The sequence below is a fragment of the Python bivittatus genome, unplaced genomic scaffold (assembly GCF_059951505.1).
Source record: "Python bivittatus isolate LINGU-HERP-01145 unplaced genomic scaffold, Pbiv_v1 ctg000500_np1212, whole genome shotgun sequence".
NCBI lineage: Eukaryota > Metazoa > Chordata > Lepidosauria > Squamata > Pythonidae > Python > Python bivittatus.
Window position 1 is genome coordinate 1,615,029 of NW_028277079.1, and position 8,741 is coordinate 1,623,769.

At 51.9% G+C, this 8,741-nt stretch overlaps 1 protein-coding gene across 1 annotated transcript in view; it reads right to left on the minus strand.

The window, feature by feature from the left end:
• FBN3 (fibrillin 3) overlaps positions 1-8,224 on the minus strand; it is a 109,005-nt gene extending 100,781 nt beyond the window's left edge. The window contains exon 1 of the mRNA XM_025173021.2: positions 8,009-8,224. Within this exon, the coding sequence (XP_025028789.2) occupies positions 8,009-8,187 (179 nt within the window). The 5' untranslated portion in view covers positions 8,188-8,224. The remainder of the gene's footprint in view (positions 1-8,008) is intronic.
• Positions 8,225-8,741: the final 517 nt, after the last annotated feature.

Consider the following 8,741-nt stretch of genomic DNA (forward strand, 5'->3'; position numbering starts at 1 on the left):
GGCTACCCGGATTGCAACGAGCTTTCCAAAAGCAGAAGGCGAGTTTTCGTTTTGGAGGGGCTTAAAGGGTTTGATACCCTCAGAAATAAATTTGAAAGCCTTCATCTTAAGCCAGATCCCCCTCCTCATTCAACCCGGCTTCGTCAGCGAGAAAAGATTGCCACAAGTCATGGATTCCCTTCTTGATCCCTTGGCTTTCCTTCAAGCGTTCGAGATGGTGCACAGGGCGCTCTCTCCTCCCCACAACAGCCACCCTGTGAGGTAGGCTGGCCCCAGAGAGAAGAAACGCCCGAGGACTTGAACCTGGATCCCCCTAGTACTAGCTCAACCCCTCAACCCAGCATTTCTCAATCTTGGGAACTTTAAGATGGGTGGACTTCAACTCCCAGGATTCCCCAGCCATCCAGGTCATTGCTGGGCACAGCTGGGGTGGTGGGCACTGGGCCACGCGACAATTTGGTGGCTCCTAAGAGCCTCCCAGTCAGCCCAAGGGACAGAGCCCTCCCTCCCTCCTGGACAGGGGCAAGAAGTCAAGAAGGAAGCTGCAATTATACAATCAAAACTCTGCCTCTTTTTACGGGCGCCGTATGCGTAATGCACATAAAGAGGGTTGGGGGTTGATCCCAGCCCTCCCCGCCCCCCGCAGCCGCCCCTGCTTCTTCCCTGCCCACCCCCCCCCCCGCACTTTTCCTCCTGCTCGCTTCCAACTTCAGCCTCCAGATGAAATGCAGGCCCTGAGAGCTTTCAGGCTGGACCCTCGAGGTCTCCTTCAAGGTCTCCAGCTGCACCTTCGGAATACGTGTGCCCCCCGCTTTTTTTTCAATCTCTCCAGAAAACCTCAAAGGGGAGATGCCAGAGAGAAATGGCTCAGAGTTTTGGCAAGGGCGAGCCTGTTTGATGATGGCGATGATGATGGTGATGGTTGATGGTGATGGAGAAGCAGCTGGTTTTCTGCCCGAGGCCCTCAGCTGAGAGCGAGGGTTAATTAAGGGAAGGGATTTCGCTCTCTTGCCCGACGCAAGACTTGCATTGGCACAGAATGTCGCCAGCTCCAGCAGCTGCACGGGGGTTTTCCTCAACCACCCAGAGATGCATCTGCCAGGATCTCCAAGGCCGCCTGTTCCAGGTCAGTTACGGCTGCCCGCCAAGAGCAGGAGGAACCAACGTCCTCAGAGGGAACGTGACCTGCAAGGGCCCCACAGCTGAGCCTTCGTGGGGATGCCCCCCTCCCACAGAAGAGCTGGCCTGACCCCCGGAGATCCAGATCATCGAAGAACTGTAAAGATGTGGCTTCCTAGGATAGTTTTTAGGAGTGACTGAGGATTACACTGTCCTCCAAAATGGGTCATGTTGGGTTGGATATCATTGTTGCCTTTCGAATATACTGAATTTTCTTATTTTCTTTCCTCCGTATGGGCTTGTTGCTAGCCGCTCAGAGTCACTCTGCTGGGAGTGATGCACAAGCTGGCAGAAGAAATGAATTAAAATACATAAAAAGCCCTAACAGGAAACTGGCAGGCCTCCTCCCGCTGCGGCAAAGTTCTGTAAAGAAGACAGAGGAAGAAGATCTGGAGATCTTGGGCAGAAGGCAGGATGGGGAGGGGCAAACGGTCTTCCTACTTGAGACCCTTTTGAGAGCCAAGAGTTCATCTCTGCGTGAGAACTGGTGGGCAAAGGCAAGGCCCACCCGATCTTGGAAGGCTGGAGGCATCAGCCCAAGATGAGGAGAGAAACCGACGCCACGCAGAAGCGCTCCGTTTCAAACGAAGGATCCCAGCTGGCTGACCTCAAGCAAGCCAAGACTTGCTCCAACAATGTGGCTTGCTTGCTGGCAAGTCCTCTGGAATCTGGTCTTGCCAATCCAGCCTCTTTCCTAAAAGGACCTCCAAAAACACATCCCCCCCCCCCCGCCTCTGGCGTTCCAGATCTGGCTGGCTGCAAGAGCGCCTTCGAGGAACGAAAGGCTTTTCCCAGCTTCTTGGGAAAACCCACTCAAGCCGAGGTCATCAGCTTGGCCAAGCAGCTCGGGACCGGTTGCTTGGCCAGAAATGGGGTGGGTGGACAAGCCTGGAATTTCTTGGAACCGCTTGAATCCGTTAAATCCTGGCGGCGGCCCTCTGATACGCTTAGCAAACAGCGCTAGCTGAAGACCTAACAACTTTTCTCGCCGGAAAGAAGCCCGCTCCTATTTTCAGGTAATGCCCTCGTCCCCCGTAAAAAAAGTCCATCGCTAAAAATTAGTCAATTTGGGCAGTGTTTACAAAGCATTCTGCAAGAAATGCGAAGGAGCTCTGAAGGACTTTCCACGAAGATTGAATCCAAAACGCGTAAGATGCTGCACAGCTTTTGCAGAGAGTCGGGGAGATGGCCTTGAAGGAGATATGCAGAGCTTTGCCCAGGCAAAGGGGGTGAAGCCTTTTGAAGTCCAGAACAGGAAGATAACATTCGGAAGCGGCTCAGACAGACACCCCCCGATTCACGGGAGTATAAGGGGGTGGGGAAGGAGGTCCAGCACAATCAGGCTTGCCAGATTCTGTTATTAAGCCAGTATCAGTCGAAGGAGCTTTAGCCTTCCAGTGAGAGTGGATTGCCTGGTCTGGTCTGGTCTGCCTGGGGGGCTGACGGCTTTTTGGACCGGTCGTCTGGAATCGTTCATTAATCTGCCTGCGATATCCCCAGATTTGAAACCAGGTCAATTAAAGCCTGGAGGGTGCATTTTCACAGCATGCTAAGCTCACTTGGGGGTAAATTTGGCTTGGATTTTTTTTATATGCCAACCCAGCCCCTGAGGGGGTGAATTTATTTTTTATGTGATTTTCTATCCTGCCTGTTACTCTAGGCCAGGGTTTCTCAACCTTGGCGACGTGAAGATGGGTGGACTTCAACTCCCAGAATTCCTGCTGGCTGGGGAATTCTGGGAGTTGAAGTTCACCCATCTTCACGTCACCAAGGTTGAGAAACACTATTCTAGGCCATAAAGAAAAGGAGGCATAGAATAAAACCAGGAGCATTCAGTTTAAAAGAAACTCTCTAAAGGACAGCCCACGCGCCACGTTGTGAGCAATTTCCTGAAGGGAAGGAAATTGGGGTGCTTGATATTTCAGGGGACAGGGGTTCTACAATATGGGGGCAGCTACAAAGAAAACGCAAGTTGGGCCCCACTCCCTTAAGTTCCTGGCAGGTGGGAACCCTCAGTACTGTAAATCCTCTCGGTGGAAACCCAGCAATTCAACCCAACTTCATACGTATGGCTGTTTAGAAAGCCTCCAAATCAGGCACCAGATTAAGCTTGTGCTGGGTCCCTAAAACGCAATTCTAATCAGCTGGAGGGCACTGGATCGTGGGCATCCAGCTGTGCTGGCGGGGGGAATTCTGGGAAAGGCTGCCCCGACCCAGCTGCGGGACTGCTTGAGCATGTGTGCTCGCAGGCGTGGGAAACCCTTGCAAAGCCACCTGGAGCTGGGGAAATTGCAGGAAAGATAACAGGTCTGCAAATACAGGGCTCAACCATGCGCAAACCAGAGTCAACGGTGATGCCTCTGAGCGAGGGCAGAGTGTCAAGGAACAACGTCCAGCTCCCGAACCATCGCTCCTTTTCATTTTAGCAAAATTAATATTCCTGCTTCAGTGTGCAGGTAGCAAAGTTTTCGCTTTGGTTTCAGCTCCTTGTTTGTCCCCCTTCTAAACTTTTTTTATTTCTACGGGGGGGCGGTTCCGATATTTTGCTTGCTAAATCAAAGAACGTTTTTTAGAAAAAGCATGCCATCTTTGCAACACCCGATGCAAGAACGACGCAGCCTGCGCTCCGTCAACTAAGAGGGAGGTAGCTATTTCACGCTTTGCAAAATGGGCCTTTTTAAAGAATCTTTGAGAAATAGTTTTATTTTTTTAATCACACATTAACGCAGCAATAGAAGTGGCTTGTGGGTGAAAACAGGGAAAAGTGTCACGGACTGGGAAAAAAAGAAAGTCATTATACTTATAGCTATGGCTTAATGATTCATTAAATAATAATATCTAATAATTCATTAAATAATAATATAATTAAAACGCAATAAACCAATGTATTGAATAATTCATGTTGTATTAATAATTAATTATAGTTGGATATGCAGTTAATTATAATAGGGAGTTAATGTCTTTTGCAAGCTTAACGAGGAGCTTTAATGTAAAGTCTCCTTTGATTCCAGAGCAACCTCAGGGGACCACACAGAGGGGTCCACAGAGCACTGGCTAATCCTGTCCGGGCTTGGAAACTTTGCTGGGGTGAGTTTAATTTAGTCCTGGGATGGGAGACCACCAGGATGCCCCCAGGCTGTAGACTAGACTTGGAAGGAGGAAAAAAAATCATTCTTGAAGAAATCAGTGGCAAAAATATTTTGTACTGCTGTCAAGAAAGCTACATGGGTGTGTCTCTGGAATTATTCAGAGCAGTGTTTTTCAACCTTGGTCGCTTGAAGATGGGTGGACTTCAACTCCCAGAATTCCCCAGCCAGCTGGCTGGGGAATTCTGGGAGTTGAAGTCCACCCATCTTCAAGCGGCCAAGGTTGAAAAACACTGCTCTAAAGTCAGTCTTGACTCAGGGGAAGATTCAACCTACTCCCAGCTAAACGTGGCACGGTCTGGGCTCTTCATCTTTCTTTCTGAGTGGCCCAAGAGATGCCACTTTGTGGACGTCAAACCTTATTGCAATTTAGGGGCATTTGAAAGCAGGCGGCCTCTCCTGATGGCACAAGGCCATTACTACTCCCCTCAACTGATTTATAGTCCAGCTTTCATGGTCTCATACGATTTCTTGCCAACCGAATGTCTCGATTTTTGTCTTGAGCACCGAATGTCTTGATTTTGCAAGCGGCCAAGAGAGCCACGGTACAACGCGTGGCGTGTAAGCGTGATGAATCAAATCAAATCAAGTCAAGTCAAGTCAAGTCAAGTCAAATCAAATCAAATCAAATCAAATCAAATCAAATCAAATCAAATCAAATCAAATCAAATCAAATCAATACTTGTGGGGTAATTGATTCTACCCCCCCCCATCATCTCGAATGTTTTTAGCCTTTTTATGTATATGGTCTTTTTATACAGTTGGTCTTTTTAACTAAATTCATGTGGATATTTAAATTCATGGGGATATTTATATTTCTAAATGTTTGGGGGTTTTATTTTAATTGTGAGCCGCCCAGAGTGACCCTCTGGGGGAGATGGGTGGCATATAAATTTAATAAATAAGTAAGTAAGTAAAATACTGCTGTTGCTGCCTAAACTCATCCATGCTCTGCCCCACCCATGTTTACAGAGAGTTATCTGCTGGGGGGGACGGCGGCTGGAATTTCCTCCTTGTGTTGCCACAAAAGCAGCTGCACGCAGCAAACACATCTGGAATTTTTGTTGGAGTTGGCACCTGCCCATCGCCAAAGCTCGCCAGGCCTGCCCGCGAGAGATGGACGAGGACCGCGCCACCCCGAGCAGGTCTACTTAGCAGCAGAAGTGCCCGCAAAGGATGGTCAGAGAAGTCCAGGGGGCGGCTCCAGTGGTGCGGTCGATGCCGAAGGAGGGTGGCGGGCCCCGGATCGCCCCGTGGGCTGCCAGCTGGATGGTTCGGACCATCCGCTGCAGACAGCCCACTTTGCGCCAGTGGAGCTTAGTCTCCATGAGGGTGCCCAGGCTAGTGCCGGGCCAAAGTGGGGACCGTTTGGGGGCAACGCCTGTGGGCGAGGTGTTTTTTTTCAGGGAGTAGCACTCTTTACCCGCCGGGGTTGGGGGAACCCATCCAAGCCAAACACGGTTTGCTATTCTAAAGGCTGCCACGGCAGGCTGCTTTGCAATCGAGGCGTCTGTTGAAAGCTCAGCCCGAGAATGATGTCACTCTCTGGCATCTGCCCTCCGGCCCCCCTCGGCCACCGCTGCAAACGCTGCAGAGGAGGCAGAACTTCCCACTGAGATCGGATGTGGGGAGCAGAAAGAGGGGGGCTGGAAGGCGCGTTCAGGCCCCCTCCGCCCCGGGCCTGGAAGAGGCCCCACGCACATGGGAACTGCTTCACGGGCTCCTCGCCTTGCAGTGAGGTCTACTTGAATGGCCCTTATTAACTTAATGGAAAAATGAGTCCTCCTTGTTTACAAGGCAGGGAGCCGCTCCGCAGCGGGGGAATGTTGCAGCTCGCCTGGGATGGGAACGCGCCAGGGAGACCCCGCTCACCCTCCGTGGGTGGCCATCCGCTGCCCCCAAGCCTTGGGTTCAAGCCTTCTACACCGGCCCCTGTGTTTTGGCTTGGCCCCTGCCCTGCAGCCTTCCACGCTGGTCGGTGGTGGACTTGCCAGTCCCTTCGTTCTGCGTTGGGTGTGCACACAAAGAGGCAACGGATGCCATCCCAGCCATGACCTGACCAAGCTCAACTGGCTGGTCCTCAACTGGGGGGCTAGAGGGGGGTTCTCAGCCCTACTGGGGGGCTGTCGGACACTTATAGCTGGATTTTCTGCAGAGCAGAGCAGAAAAGCAGAGCAAGGGTTTTGTGGCTGAGCTGTTATCACCCCTTAAAAACAAAAGTAAGGTTCCAGTCCTCATGGTTCAAAATAAAGGGAAGACTTATACCAAGGCACAGAAATCTGCTTTATACCAATAACTGAACTGACCCAGAGATACAGGCTTTACTGACAAGGAATACAGATGGTCCTCGACTTACGACCATTTGTTTAGGGACATTCAAAGTTATGACAGTGCTGAAAAAAGTGACTTACAACTGGTCCTCACACTTATGACCGTTGCAGTGTCCCCGCAGTCACATGATCAAAATTCAGGCGCTTGGCAACCAACATGTATTTATGACGGTTACTGCGTCCTGGGATCATGTGATCGCCATTTGTGACCTTTCCAGGGGGCTTTTGACAAGCAAAGTCAATGGGGGAAGCCAGATTTGCTTAACGACCATGGTGACTTGCTTAACAGCCATGGCACAAAAAGGTCGTAAAATTGGGCACGACTCACTTAAAAGGATCGCTTAGCAATGGAAGTTCCAATCCCAATTGTGGTCGGAAGTCAAGGACTACCTGTACAGAGACAAGGCAGCCTCAGTTTCCTCTGTATTGTTGCCAAAAGCCCCACATGGACGTGTTCAGAAAGTTACAAGGACTGGAGCCTGACCTGAAACAAACCTCTTGCCGCAGCTGTGCAGAAATGCTAGAAAGGGTATCTGGGAATGTGTGTCAAAACAGCCAAGATGGTGGCTGCAACTGCATGATCCTGTTCCTCCATCATCATCATCACCACCACCACCACCACCACTTTACATGCAACGCCTCTGCCAACGTGGCATCTGAAGGCAATGTCAATTTCAGCGCATTCCTGCATTCTAGCCCATGAAGCAGTACCTGGACTGTGAATTCATGCTGCAGACACCGAACCAATTTCTCCCCCTCCTTACACATCTGAGGGGCCGTGAGAGCTCAGAATGAATTATAAACAGGGTCAGCTGACCTTCGTCTGGACCGCCTGCCCATTTGCAAGACTTGCTTGATAGCAAATTATAGGGAAAACCTCCTTAGTCTTCCCCCCAACCGCCCTTTCGCTGCCCGCCGTGCATGGCAAAGCAGTTGACAGTGCCCCTGAGCGTGGGCGAGGGAATTCACACTTCCTGCATTTGAGAGGGCAGGCAACTTTGCAATCCGAATTTCCACGACTGGAAGGGGCCAAATACGACGTGGTGCGTTAACTCTTCCATTTGATTTTTGATTTTTTCCTAATTCCCCCCTCCCCAGGAGGCCCGAGGGCTGGCGATCAAGGCTGCCCCACTGCAGCCACTGCCACAGCAACCCTCAGCCAGCTGCAGGGCGGTGCTGGCGACCTTTCCAGCCTCACGGCCTTCAAGGAGTCCTCGAATGGGGAATCGGGAGGGACCCGACGAGGAATGCCAGCCCGACCGCCCTGGCCAACCTTTCCTGAAAACCCTCCGGAGATGGAGAACCCACCGCCGCCGCCGCCTCGCGACCCAAGGAAGCAAAGCCCTCGCTTACCCGCGCAAAGTCTCGTGGCCCCTCCGCCTCACCCGGCTGGGCGACGGCTTGCCTTCCGCGTCGGAGAATCTGCTGGCCTGGAGGTCCCCGTCGTGCTGGCCGTTGGCAAACTCCTGGCGGAGGGCGAGGGGTGCCCAGAGGCCCAGGGCGAAGTGGGTGAGCCAGACCGCTGCCCTCATGGTGGGACCCGGCCGTCAAGGTGTCTGGCGGGCAGGGGTTGGGGGGCACCGGAGGATCCAAGACCCCTCTCCTGGGCTAGGAAAAACAAGAGGGTCAGCCCTCAGCCCTCTGGGGGCTTGCACGCTCTCCTCGGCCGTCCTTGGACCTCAGCTCTTCTTTCCTGACCTAGCCGGAGCCGCTCGTCCTTGGCCACCCCTGAGAGCAGGATCAGATCAACGAGGCTGGAGTTTCTCCCACAGGAAAAACACCTTGAAGCCAAGAAAATTGGAGAACCAGCTGGGGGGGAGTCTCTCCCCCGCTGGAGGTCTTCAAGCACAGATCAAACAGCCTCTTATGGGAATGCTCAAACTCCGAGTTCCCAACCTATTTTTTTCTAGTCACCGTTGACCACCATTGCAAAACACCCGCGGCCAAGTTTCCAGTACTGCGCTGTGAAATGGGCAACGCTCAACAGCTGTAACATAAATCCGTAAATAGGTGTAAAGTTGGAGACTATCCTGAGTCAAGACCGGCTCCCAGCCACCCCAGGCGCCCCTACACATTCCTGTAGTTT